The sequence below is a fragment of the Tachyglossus aculeatus genome, chromosome 1 (assembly GCF_015852505.1).
Source record: "Tachyglossus aculeatus isolate mTacAcu1 chromosome 1, mTacAcu1.pri, whole genome shotgun sequence".
Taxonomy (NCBI): Eukaryota; Metazoa; Chordata; class Mammalia; order Monotremata; family Tachyglossidae; genus Tachyglossus; species Tachyglossus aculeatus.
Window position 1 is genome coordinate 71,762,845 of NC_052066.1, and position 14,337 is coordinate 71,777,181.

The 14,337-nt window shown below is 46.4% G+C and overlaps 1 protein-coding gene and 1 non-coding gene across 9 annotated transcripts in view; one reads left to right on the forward strand and one right to left on the reverse strand.

Moving 5' to 3' along the window:
- The window catches only part of GIGYF2 (GRB10 interacting GYF protein 2), a 164,054-nt gene that overhangs the window by 95,448 nt on the left and 54,269 nt on the right, over window positions 1-14,337 (forward strand). For all 8 annotated transcript variants that reach the window (XM_038755025.1, XM_038755094.1, XM_038755171.1 and 5 more), the window contains one exon: window positions 10,120-10,299. In XM_038755025.1, the coding sequence (XP_038610953.1) occupies window positions 10,120-10,299 (180 nt within the window). The remainder of the gene's footprint in view (window positions 1-10,119; window positions 10,300-14,337) is intronic.
- Window positions 8,065-8,202, reverse strand: LOC119934003. The gene has a single exon (XR_005452838.1). It is a non-coding gene; the product is annotated as a small nucleolar RNA SNORA7 (small nucleolar RNA).

Consider the following 14,337-nt stretch of genomic DNA (forward strand, 5'->3'; position numbering starts at 1 on the left):
GTAATAAATATGTACAAACATATACACATATATGCAGGTGAAATACAGTGGCTGTGTTGGTGACCTTTGATATTATTGGATAGCAGTGGTACGTGCTGAAAGAAATCTTAGCATAAAAACATAATGTTTAATCAGTCAGTGTTTTTTTGTTGGAGAGAGCACTGCATAGAGCCTTCAACTAAGCTCTTGGGAGACTTCAGTTGAGTCAGTGAACACAATCCCTGCCTTCTAGGAATTTGTAATATCTCATTGGGGAGGCCTACATTAATACTATAATAATAACAAATTTCAGCTAAGGGAACTGAAAGACTGCACAAATGCCGTGAGGGATAGTGGTCAGGGGAGTACCTAAATGCTTAGTGGGTATGCACTCCCCTAATAATAATTATTATTAATTATGGTATTTAAGTGCTTCCTATGAGCCAGGCACTGTACTAAGCACTGGGGTGGATACAAGCCGTCTCTATATATTGCCGACTTGTACTTCTCAAGCGCTTAGTACAGGCTCTGCACACAGTAAGTGCTCAATAAATATGATTGAATGAATACAAGCAAATTGGGTTGGACACAGTCCCTGTCCCACATGGGGCTCACAGTCTCGATCCTCATTTTACACATGAGGTGACTGAGGCCTAGAGAAGTGAAGTGACTTGCCCAAGGTCACCCAGCAGACAAGTGACGGATCGGGGATTAGAACCCATGACCTTCTGACTCCCGGGGCTGTGGTCTATCCACCGAGCCAGAAGAGAGGGAAAATAGGGTGGGAGATGAGAGGTGAATCAGGGGAGGCCATCTGGAGGATTTGGATTTTGATAGTGTTTTGAAGATGGGGAGAATGGTGCCCTGTCAGATATGAAGAGGGAGAGATAGTTCACGAAGGTGGTGGCTACATTAAACTACAATTCAGTTTATCACATACTTCCCCACTGAAATTCATACTGAATACTGAATTCAATAAAATCAGTTACTCCTCCTTTTGCTGTCCAGCCCCTTGTTTGGGATGACGTAGTTTCCCCCAGCGTTTCATACCACCAGCTTAACATTCGACTTTGGTTTTCCTCAGCAGTGTGTGAGTCTTACTGAATGGGATGAAACCCAAAGTCCTTTACCTCCCTCTTTGTTTTATGGTATTTAAGTGCTTATTAGTCATTCAGTCAGTCATATTGAGTGCTTACTGTGTGCAGAGCATTGTACTAAGCGCTTGGGAATCAATCAATCAATCAATCGTATTTATTGAGCACTTACTGTGTGCAGAGCACTGTACTAAGCGCTTGGGAAGTACAAGTTGGCAACATATAGAGACAGTCCCTACCCAACAGTGGGCTCAGAGTCTAAAAGGTATAATAATAATGGCATTTATTAAGTGCTTACTATGTGCAAAGCACTGTTCTAAGTGCTGGGGAGGTTACAAGGTGATCAGCTTGTCCCACGGGAGGCTCACAGTCTTCATCCCCATTTTCCAGATGAGGTAATTGAGGCACAGAGAAGTTAAGTGGCTTGCCCAAAGTCACACAGCTGACAAGTGGCGGAGCTGGGATTTGAACCCATGACCTCCGACTCCCAAGCCCTTGCTCTTTCCACTGAGCCACACTGCTTCTCCAAGTACAGTACAGTGCTTTGCACATAGTAAGCGCTTAATAAGCGCCATCATTATTATTATTATTATTATTATTATTATTATTATTATTATTACAAGTCGGCAACAGAGACTGGTCCTTATCCAACAATGGGCTCCCAGTCTAGAAAGGGGAGACAGACAACAAAACAAAACATGTAGACAGGTGTCAAAGTCGTCAGAACAAGTAGAATTAAAGCTATATGCACATCATTAAATAGAATAGTTAATATGTACAAGTTATAATAATAATGGCATTTATTAAGTGCTTACTATGTGCAAAGCACTGTTCTAAGCGCTGGGGAGGTTACAAGGTGACCAGATTGTCCCATGGGGGGCTCACAGTCTTAATCCCCATTTGACAGATGAGGGAACTCAGGCCCAGTGAAGTCACTTGCCCAAAGTCACACAGCTGACAATTGGCGGAGATGGGATTTGAACCCATGACCTCTGACTCCAAAGCCCGGGCTCTTGCCACTGAGCCACACTGCTGGGCACTCTGGTACGATCTGGGGCAGATTCAAGCTAGTCAAGATAGGCGGTGTACCAAATGGGGCTCACAGTCTTAATCCCCATTTTGCAGAAGAGGTAACTGAGGCAGAGAAGTGAAGCGACTTGTCCAAGGTCACACAGCAGAGGGGTGGCAGAGCTTAGATTAGAACCCAGGTCCTTCTGACTCTCCGGCCAGTACTTTATCCACCAGGCCACGCTGCCTCTCCCCAAAATACTTCGCCCCTGGTGCAGTTCTTACCCTGACTTCGAATTCCTATTTTATTTGCTTTTCCTTAAATCAACCTGCATTTCCCGGTGAAAAAAAATGAAGACGCACTAAGTGGATTCTTTTGCCCTTTTAATATTTTGGGCTTGTAACCATTCACATGGTTTAGAAGAGGGAAACAAACATCTTTTGAGAAATAGAATCTGCAATTCTCACGGCTGTAGATTTTGTTGGCTGCGTGCCTCTTTGCTCCATCAAAAGTTTTCCATAAACACCACTGTTGGCCGTGGGTCAAACATGCTCACGGGAGCTCTTTTCCTGCTCCTTCTCCTTAGGAAGTCGACTAAATTAGGCCAAGGAGGCCAGCAGTGCATTGTTTCAATCTTTTCATCCTAGAGAAGCCCCTAACTGCTGAAGCGAACTGCTGAATTAGGAATAATAATAATAATAATAATAATAATAATAATGGTGGTGTTCGTTAAGCGCTCACTATGTGTCGAGCGCTGGGGTAGATACAAGGTCATCATGTTGTCCCACTTGGGGCTCACAGTCTTCATCCCCCATTTGACAGATGAGGGAACTGAGGCCCAGAGAAGTGAAGTGACTTGCCCAAAGTCACACAGCTGACAAGTGGCGGGGCTGGGATTTGAACCCATGACCTCTGACTCCAAAGCCCGGGCTCTTTCCACTGAGCCACGCTGCTTCTCACCCTGAACGTGCCCTATCTCGTTGGGTTGGAAACAGTTCCTGTCCCACATGGGGCTCCCAGTCTCAATCCCCATTTTACAGATGAGGGAACTGAGGCACAGAGAAGTGAAGTGACTTGCCCAAAGTCACACAGCTGACAGTTGGCGGAGCTGGGATTTGAACCCATGACCTCTGACTCCAAAGCCCGGGCTCTTTCCACTGAGCCACGCTGCTTGTTAAGCACTTACTATAATAATAATAATAATAGTAATGGCATTTATTAAGCACTTACTATGTGCAAAGCACTGTTATAAGCGCCCGGGAGGTTACAAGGTGATCAGGTTGCCCCAAGGTGGGGGCTCACAGTCTTAATGCTCATTTTACAGATGAGGTAACTGAGGCACAGAGAAGTGAAGTGACTTGCCCAAAGTCACACAGCTGACAAGTGGCAGAGCCGGGCTTTGAACCCGTGACCTCTGACTCCAAAGCTCGTGCTCTTTCCACTGAGCCACGCTGCTTCTCTTATTATATATCATATATCAATCATATTTATTGAGCGCTTACTGTGTGCAGAGCACTGGACTGGGCGCTTGGGAAGTACAAGTTGGCAACATATAGAGACAGTCCCTACCCAACAGCGGGCTCACAGTCTAGAAGGGGTAGACAGAGAACAAAACCAAACATATTAACAAAATAAAATAAATAGAGGTAACTGAGGCACAGAGAAGTTAGGTGACTTGCCCAGAGTCACACAGCTGACAAGTGGCGGAGCTGGGATTTGAACCCACGACCTCTGACTCCAAAGCCCGGGCTCTTTCCACTGCGCCACGCTGCTTCAACTCCGCCTTTGAAAGATGTAAAAAGGATTTATTTGTGGGAGGCCGAGGCTGGGGTATTCTCAGGATTTGCTTTAGAACTGCCTTGTTGCAAGCCACCTGTCGTTTAACTCTTCCCTTAAATTCACCTTGTTTCTCCCTCCCACCCCTTCTAGATTAGAAGACTTGTGACATCCTAACTCCTTGGAAAGTCTTCGCTCAATCAAGCAATCAATCGTATTTATTGAGCGCTTACTGTGTGCAGAGCACTGTACTAAGCGCTTGGGAAATACAAGTTGGCTCGGTTTGTGTTTGTACTCTCCCAAGCGCCTGGGCTTTGCAGTGCTGTGCAGACACTACCACCAATCCCGGGATGAAGTGTGATGGAGGGAAACAGTGTGGCATAGTGGAAAGAGCCAGGGCCTGGCAGTTAGGGGGTTGTAACCCTACCTCTACAATTTACCAGGCGGGTGGTCTTGAGCAAGTCATTTCACTTCTCTGGGCCTCGGTTTCCTCATGTGTAAAATGGGGGTTAAATACCATTGAATGATTGATTTAGAGGGTGGACTTGGAGAAGTTTGCACCCACCCCTTGTGCTTTCCGGCACCTGTTGTTAGGGAGCAGCCCTTGTGTCGCCCAGGGCCGTTTGGGGGTGTGCTGAGGGGTGGGTGGAGGCCGAGTCATTCATTAATTCATTAATTAATTCATTCAATCATATTTATTGAGCACTTACTGTGTGCAGAGCACTGTACTAAGCACTTGGGAAGTACTAATCTTCTCACCGTGCCTCGTTCTCGCCTGTCCCGCCGTCAACCCCTGGCCCACATTATCCCCCTGGCCTGGAATGCCCTCCCTCCGCACATCCACCAAGCTAGCTCTCTTCCTCCCTTCAAGGCCCTACTGAGAGCTCACCTCCTCCAGGAGGCCTTCCAAGACTGAGCCCCCTCCTTCCTCTCCCCCTCCTCCCCCTCCGCCTTACCTCCTTCCCCTCCCCACTGCACCTGTATATATGTATATATGTTTGTACGTATTTATTATTCAATTTATTTATTTTATTTGTACATATTTATTCTATTTATTTTATTTTGTTAGCATGTTTGGTTTTGTTCTCTGTCTCCCCCTTCTAGACTGTGAGCCCACTGTTGGGTAGGGACCGTCTCTATATGTTGCCAACTTGTACTTCCCAAGTGCTTAGTACTGTGCTCTGCACACAGTAAGTGCTCAATAAATACGATGGATTGATTGATTGTGAGCCCACTGTTGGGTAGGGACCATCTCTATATGTTGCCAACTTGTACTTCCCAAGCGCTTAGTACAGTGCTCTGCACACAGTAAGTGCTCAATAAATACGATTGATTGATTGATTATGAGCCCACTGTTGGGTAGGGACCATCTCTATATGTTGCCACCTTGTACTTCCCAAGCGCTTAGTCCAGTGCTCTGCACACAGTAAGCGCTCAATAAATGCGATTGAATGAATGAATGAATGAGTGAATGAAAGTTGGCAACATATAGAGACGGTCTCTACCCAATAACAGGCTCACAGTCTAGAAGGGGGAGACAGGCAACAAAACAAAATGTGAATAGGTGTCAAGTCGTCAGAACAAACAGAATTAAAGCTAAATGCGCACGTCACACAAGGGACCAGTGATTCAGTCATCGGATCAGTAGGCAGGACTTTGCTTCCCCGGCCTCCTCTAGCAACTTGATCCAGGAAGCCATACTGTGAGGTAACAGATCAATCAATCAATCAATCGTATTTATTGAGCGCTTACTGTGTGCAGAGCACTGTACTAAGTGCTTGGGAAGTACAAGTCGGCAACACATAGAGACAGTCCCTACCCAACAGCGGGCTCACAGTCTAGAAACAACAGATCTAGAAGCAGCGTGGCTCAGTGGAAAGAGCCTGGGCTTTGGAGTCAGAGGTCATGGGTTCAAATCCCAACTCCCCCAATTGTCAGCTGTGTGACTTTGGGCAAGTCACTTAACTTCTCTGTGCCTCAAATCCCTCATCTGTAAAATGGGGATTAAGACTGTGAGCCCCCCGTGGGACAACCTGATCACCTTGTAACCTCCCCAGCGCTTAGAAGAGTGCTTTGCACAGAGTAAGTGCTTAATAAATGCCATCATTATTATTATTATTGTGGTCTAGAGGGGTTGGCTAATATGGGTGAAGCCCAGACATGCAGTTTGCAATATGCTGCTCTTCACAGTTTGTGCTTCAGTAGAATCATGATCGGCAGGGATGAGAGAGTTTGAACGGTGCTTTGCAAGCCACCAGCATTATAACCCATCCCTCTACACAGGTTCTTGGTCCTTAAGTGGCTTAGTGAAAAGAGGCTGAATCTGGGAGTCAGGAGACCTGAGTTCTAATCTTGCCCAGCTGTGGGAACCTGGGCAAGTCACTGCAGTGGTCCGTGCCTCAGTTGCCTCATCTTTAAAACGGGATTTAAATACCTGTCTTCCCTCAATCAATCAGTCAATCCATCATATTTATTGAGCACTTACTGTGTGCAGAGCACTGTATTAAGCACTTGGGAAGTACAAGTTGGCAACATATAGAGACAGTCCCTACCCAACAGTGGGCTCACAGTCTAAAATCAATCGTATTTATTGAGCGCTTACTGTGTGCAGAGCACTGTCCTAAGCGTTTAAAGTGACTAAAATATGAATAGGCGCTTAAAGTGACTACAAGTCACCTTCTCCTCTAGACTGTGAGTGGCCTCCCCTATAAGGGGCCAGTACTATGCTTCATATGGTGGTATCGTATCGACCCTGGTGCTTAGCCTATAGTAAGTACCATAATCATCATAATTCATTCAGTTGTATTTATTGAGCACTTACAGTGTGCAGAGCACCGTACTAAGCGCTTGGGAAGTACAAATCGGCAACAGATAGGGACGATCCCTACCCAACCACGAGCTCACAGTCTAGAAAGGCCAATCCTTCGTTCCTGACTGAAGAAGCTCCACTGCATTGTTCTATGTTTGTAGCTCATCTTTCCCTCGTCCCACCTTTTCTCCACTATATAGTCACCGCTTCCACCTCCTTTCCCGTGGCCACTGTTTTCTGCCTTCCCAAAGGTTGCCTGCCTTTCTGCCTTTTCCTTTCGGTCTCTCTTGTCGCCTTTCCACCCAGCTGCTCCCAGCCCTTCCATCTTTTAGTCTCTCCTGATCTGTTTCCCCAACTGTCATATATCTCCCCCGTTTTCCCCCCTTTCCGACAAGCCAGTTCCCCAGATCAGCCCGGCCTCACTGCTCCCCGGTCCCGACTCTGCCACTTGTCTGCTGTGTGACTTGGGGCAAGTCACAGTTAACTTCTCTGTGCCTCAGTCACCTCATCTGTAAAATGGGGATTAAGACTGAGCCCCACTGTGGGCCCCCTCTCCATCCCCCCCATCTTACCTCCTTCCCTTCCCCACAGCACCTGTATATATGTATATATGTTTGTACATATTTATTACTCTATTTTATTTGTACATATCTATTCTATTTATTTTATTTTGTTAGTATGTTTGGTTTTGTTCTCTGTCTCCGCCTTTTAGACTGTGAGCCCACTGTTGGGTAGGGACTGTCTCTATATGTTGCCAATTTGTACTTCCCAAGCGCTTAGTACAGTGCTCTGCACATAGTAAGCGCTCAATAAATACGATTGATGATGATGATGATGACAACCTGATAACCTTGTATTTACCCCAGTGCTGAGAACAGTGCTTGGTACATAGTAAGCGCTTAACAAATACCATCATTATTATTATTATTATTATTTCCTGCCCTGGCCGGGTGGGCAGTCAGCTGAGACGCCCCATAGAGCTAGCAATTGAAGAAACTGGTTTGGGTTTTAGTAAGGATGAAGGGAGATCTAGACTGTGAGCCCACTGTTGGGTAGGGACCGTCTCTATATGTTGCCAAATTGTACTTCCCAAGCGCTTAGTACAGTGCTCTGCACACAGTAATCGCTCAATAAATACAATTGAATGAATGAAGGGAGATGGGGAGAGAGTGAGAAATGGGGCTAATCACACTCGGGGCCTTAACCTGTCTTGTCTTAGGCTGTCGAGTCATCGCTGACCCACAGCAACACCATGGACACCTCTCTCCTAGAACACCCCACCTTGTGTGTAGTTGTCCGTGTAATGTATCCATAGAGTTTTTGTGGTAAAAATATGCAAGTAGTTTATCCTTACTCGGTTCTCCCCTGCCGCTGCTGCCCAGCACAGGTGACTTTTGACTTGTAGCAGATTGCCTTCCACTCGCTAGCCACTGCCCAAGCTAGGAATGGAACGGTTAGGCCTCCGCTTGACTCTCCCTCCAGTAGTCGAGACCGGCAGAGTACTGGAAACGCTCCAGGTGTGACTCTGAGAGGGTCCTTAACCTGGTAGAGAGCTCAGTACGTAGTCTCTCTTCCACTGTCTGTGTTTTCAGCAGGTGCCTACTCCCCTAGGGTACAGAGGCCTGACGTCTTGCTTTGACAGTTGGTTAGCCGCACATACGCACACACCCACAAAGAGGGAGGGGGATTATAACAGGAGTGGTGGAAATCGCAAAAGTATTCAGTTATAGCAGATTTAATGTCAGAAACCAATACAATGAAACCATTGGTCTTTTGCTACCTCAGGTTTTTTTTTTTCTCAGTTCAGTGTTTTAGGGGGTCTTGCTGTTTCCCTTCAATAAAACTGGCAAAGTATAAGGGAGCCCACCGTGTATGTATGTTTAAATATGTGTTAAATATGTTTTAGGGGATCTTGCTGTTTCCCTTCAATAAAACTGGCAAAGTATAAGGGAGCCCACCGTGTATGTATGTTTAAATATGAATAAGTTAGCTGGCTCCATTTGTAAAGGAATCCTTTGGAATGTCAGTTTGCAAAGATCACATTTTTTGGACTCTGGTGGTTTGCCATTTTGTTTAAGCATCTTAAAACCCTCAGTGCTTTTGACTTCGTTTTTTAAAACGGGTTTTATGTGAAGGTGGATTAACCTGAAGTAACCCAGATCATTCTTCGCCTGGAAGCAAGTAAAAGGTTGAAAAGTACCCACCTCGTCTCCAGTTCTCCCTTTTGTGTACGGTGGTGATTACTAACAGATGGTAGGAACCGATCACCAAAAATTTTTTTTTAATGGTATTTGTTAAGCATTTACTAGGTGGCGAGCACAGGGTAGATACGGGTTAATCGGGTCAGACACAGTCCCCGTCCCACAGGAGGCTCACAGTGCAAGGGAGTTGTCAGGAAAGTCAGTTAGGACAGTCACCGCCTCGTTCTTGTTCTGAAATCCTGGTAAGCGTGTTAGAGGAGTGTCGCATGGGAGAGGAGATGGGGTAGAAATCCAGGTAGGACGGCTAGGGTTGTTGGGAAATGCTTTCTCATTGTAGTCGCCCAGATCGTGTGGGGGCCGTTGACCCCCATGTACACTCGCCATTGGTGCCTGGCATTGAACCTTTAAAAAAGAGGCAGGAGATTTGGGGGTTTTGTTAAGTTATGGGGAACGGAAGGGGTTTGAAAAAATGGCAGGGCTGTTCTGGGGTAAGAATTTTGGGGAGGACAAGTGGTGTTAAAAAATAGTTGGTTACCAGCGATTAATAAGATTATTGGAGACTGAAACCAAAGTGATTTCTGACCCAGGAAAATCTGTTTAGTTGCACTGCTCTCATTTCGTTCATTCAGTCATTGTCGTATTTATTGAGCGCTTACTGTGTACCAAATGCTTGAAAAGTACAATTCGGCAACATAGACAGTCCCTACCCAACAACGGGCTCACAGTCTAGAAGGGGGAGATAGACAGCAGAACAAAACAAGTAGACGGGTGTCAATACCGTCAAAATAAATAGAATTATAGATGATAGGTATATTCACGGCATTTCAAACACTTGGCTAGCATGTATATGTGGTTTTGGAAAAATCAGAGAAAACCTCATAATAAGAACGGCATAAGAAATGCCATGCTCTTGTCAGTTGATGCCTAGCTGGGAAGTTCTGTGGCCGTTGCCTTTGTAGCCAGTTGAAAGAAGCTTTTAATCTTGTAACTGCTTTCCCCTATTTGAACTTTTAAAGATCACTAATGTGTTTTGTAAATTTTAAGGTCTGTTTATAGTGTATATCATTTAAATTAGTCTCCAGAAAATTGCTCACATTTCTTTCTGATTGTGGTTGTTCTCAAATTCATTTGCTGATTTTTAAGGAATTGAAATGGCGAACGATGCAGGACATTGGCATTGAGGTGTTGCAGTTTAGTTTTTTGTCTGCTGGTGTAGCAGGTTTACTTATCTTCATGTTGCTTTCTTCACAGTGAGACCAAACTTTGAAGAAGGAGGGACAGCAATCACAGGGAGGAAGCACGAATTCATTCGTTCAGAAAGTGAGAATTGGCGGATCTTTAGAGAAGAGCAAAATGGGGAGGAGGAAGACGGAGGCTGGCGGCTAGCTGGATCACGGAGGGACGGGGAGCGATGGCGGCCTCATAGTCCAGGTGAGAAATCTGGAAAATGACGACTTGTAAGGGAGTTGATTTGCATCTCTGGGCTTAAGATGAAATGGTGTTCAGAAATTTGGTGGTTGCAGTATCAATGTGAACAGTATTTATTTAGCCCTTTCATATTATAAAGCACTGTACTAAGTTCTCAGAGCACCTTCCAAGACATTGAAGAATCAAACCCTTCCGTTGGTTTTAAAATTGAGTAGAAGAGACAGGTTTGAACCGATGAATGGGTCATTGTTGATTGATGAAGAGAGAGACTAGATGTGAAGAATAACACATCTACACCTCTACACATCTACAAAAGGTTAACTACACCTTTTGAATTGACTAGTGGATGGGCATGACTGGGGTTGAGGTAGGAAAATCATGGGACCGTCGGATTTTGCTTGGGAGGATTCTAGACTGTAAGCTCATTGTGGCCAGCTTGTCGACCAACTCTGTTATATTGGACTCTTCCAAGCACTTAGTACAGAGTTCCGCGCTCAGTAAGCACTATTGGTAGCTCGGTTGAGGAACGAAGAGCCCGAGCTGCAGTGAGCAGAAGAGGACATAATAGTAATAATGATGATGGTATTTGTTAAGTGCTTACTATGTGCTAAGCACTGTTCTAAGCGCTGGGGTAGATACAAGGTAATCAGGTGGGCCTCACCGTCTTAATCCCCATTTTACAGATGAGGTAACTGAGGCACAGAGAAGTGGAGTGACTTGCCCAAGGTCACACAGCAGACAAGTGGTGGGGCCTGATTTAGAACCCACGGCCTCTGACTCCCAAGCCTGTGCTCTTTTCACTAAAACACACTGCTTCTCTAAATAATATAAGTATATAAACAAGATATAAGTAATAGGGAACCAGCTGCTGAGTACCTTAAAGCTGATGGCTTTACATGGAGCTTTTGAGGAGGAGAATGACACCCATGCCCATCATCCCCGTCAGCTCTTCCGTACATTTAACTCCCTTCTCAGGCCCCCGGTTCCTCCCCCTCCTCCTTCCCTCACCCCCAACGATCTGGCCTCCTACTTCATTAGTAAAATTAACTCCATCAGATCTGAGCTCCCCAAAGTCACTCCTCCCCCTTCTCCAACCCCCCGGCTCTCAATCCTCTCCGCTACTCTCCCATCCTTCCCAGCAGTATCCTCAGATGAGCTCTCCTCCCTCCTCTCAAGTGCCACTCGGGCCACCTGTGCTTCTGACCCCATTCCCTCTCATCTCATGAAATCTCTCGCCCCGTCCCTCCTCCCCTCCTTAACTTCCATCTTCAGCCGCTCACTCTCCGCTGGTTCCTTCCCCTCTGCCTTCAAACATGCTCACGTCACCCCATCCTAAAAAAACCCTCTCTTGACCCCACCTCCCCTTCTAGTTATCCCCCTATCTCCCTCCTGCCATTCCTTTCCAAACTCCTTGAATGTGTCGTCTACACCCGCTGCCTCGAATTCCTCAACGCCAACTCTCTCCTCAACCCCCTCCAGTCTGGCTTTCGTCCCCTACATTCCACTGAAACTGCCCTCTCAAAAGTCACCAATACCTCCTGCTTGCCAAATCCAACAGCTCCTATTCTATCCTAATCCTCCTCGACCTCTCAGCTGCCTTCGACACTGTGGCCCACCCCCTTCTCCTCAACACGCTGTCCAACCTTGTCTTCACAGACTCTGTCCTCTCCTGGTTCTCCTCTTATCTCTCCGGCCATTCATTCTCAGTCTCTTTTTTGGGCTCCTCCTCCCCCTCCCATCCCCTTACTGTAGGGGTTCCTCAAGGGTCAGTTCTTGGTCCCCTCTGTTCCCTATCTACACTCACTCCTTTGGTGAACTCATTCACTCCCACGGCTTCAGCCATCATCTCTACATCTCTGCCCCTGCTCTCTCTCTCCCTCCCTCCAGGCTCATGTCTCCTGCCTTCAAGACATCTCCATCTGGATTTCTGCCCACCATCTAAAACTCAATTATGTCCAAGACTGAACTCCTTATCTTCCCTCCCAAACCCTGCCGTCTCCCTGAGTTTCCCATCTCTGTTGGTGGCACTACCATACCATCCTTCCCGTCTCACAAGCCCGCAACTTTGGTGTCATCCTCGACTCTGCTCTCTTGTTCACCCCTCACATCCAATCCGTCACCAAAAACTGCCGGTCTCACCTCCGCAGCATCACCAAGATCCGCCCTTTCCTCTCCATCCAAACCGCTACCCTGCTGTTTAAATCTCTCATCCTGTCCTGACTGGATTACTGCATCAGCCTCCTCTCTGATCTCCCATCTTCCTGTCTCTCCCCACTTCAATCTATACTTCACACTGCTGCCCGGATCATCTTTGTGCAGAAACGCTCTGGGCCTGTTACTCCCCTCCTCAAAAATCTCCAGTGGCTACCAATCAACCTACGCATCAGGCAAAAACTCCTCACTCTCAGCTTCAAGGCTGTCCATCACCTCACCCCCTCCTACCTCACCTCCCTTCTTTCCTTCTCCAGCCCAGCCCGCACCCTCCGCTCCTCTGCTGCCGCTAACCTCCTCATTGTGCCTCGCTCTCGCCTGTCCTGCAATCGACCCACGGCCCATATCCTCCTCCTGGCCCGGAATGCCCTCCCTCCCCACATCCGCTAAGCTGGCTCTCTTCCTCCCTTCAAAGCCCTACTGAGAGCTCACCTCCTCCAGGAGGCCTTCCCACACTGAGCCCCCTCCTTCCTCTCCCCCTCCTCCCCTCCCCATCCACCCCACCCTACCTCCTTCCCCTCCCCACAGCACCTGTATACATATTTGTACATATTTATTACTCTATTTTACTTGTACATATTTACTGTTCTATTTATTTTATTTTGTTAATATGTTCTGTTGTCTGTCTCCCCCTTCTAGACTGTGAGCCCGCTGTTGGGTAGGGACCGTCTCTATATGTTGCCAGCTTGTACTTCCCAAGCGCTTAGTACAGTGCTGTGCACACAGTAAGCGCTCAATAACTATGAATGAATGAATGATCTATGTTTTGAAAAGATGATACTCAACTTCTGTTTGCACGAGTCCGAAGAGGGGGGAGGCCAGGCGGCAGGTCACCGGCAAGGAGATGGGGTGCCCAGCCCCAAGAAGCTCTTGCTCTTGGTGTCAAGAGTCCAACACGCCAAGTGCCCCTCACTTAGGGGGAAGTGGTAGGTGGGGAGTTTGGGGTAATACACTTGGCAAACCATAATGCATGCATCCTCTATGAACCTAGCTTGTGGAAAGGGCAAAAGCTTGCTTGGTCATGTTAATTCTGCACTAATCGGTGTCCTTATAGCCCAAAAGAGTTGATGTTCCTACCCCCCAGGTGCCTGTTTTGCAATCAGAGAGCAACTAGTCACTGGGAGTTCAGGATTCTTTGTTGACCATCAACTTTTGTTTTGTGGATAGAGGAACCAAAAGAAAATGGGCTTGTGGTGCAAGAAAGGACCCATTCTCTTATTGCTAGTCTACAAATATGCCCTCAGTTTATTTTAAGAATAAGCATTGATGCTAGGTCAAATGCATTATCACATGCTCCAGTCCTGGTAAGGTTTGGGGAATGGAGAATGAATAGCAGTGATTAGTAATTCTTTTTGCTCCTGAATGTGTTTCAAAGGGATCTTTCCCTTGACATTGGATATGCCGGTAACTGAAGATACTGGAGCTTTGTATTTAAGTTCAGACCCTATTAAATTGCTAATTTAATCTCTCATGACAACCAGATGTGAATGTAGTTTGGGTCATAGGGACAGTGAGAGAGTATGCATACAAAGAGAGTATACTGAGGGTGTAAGCCCTTATTAAGTGCTCAGTAAATGCCAGACACTGATATACAGACTTCAGTTTCAGTGAATTCAGAGTTCATCAATCAGTCAAATTTATTGAGCTCTTACTTTGTGCAGAGCACTGTACTAAGCACTTGGGAGAGTATAATGCAACAGAGTTGGTAGACATTTTCCCTGCCTAGTCTAAGGGAAAGATAGGCATTACTGTAAATAAATAAATTGCGGATATGTACACAACTTTCGTGGGGCAGAGGGTTGGGTGAATAAAGGATACAAATCCAAGTGC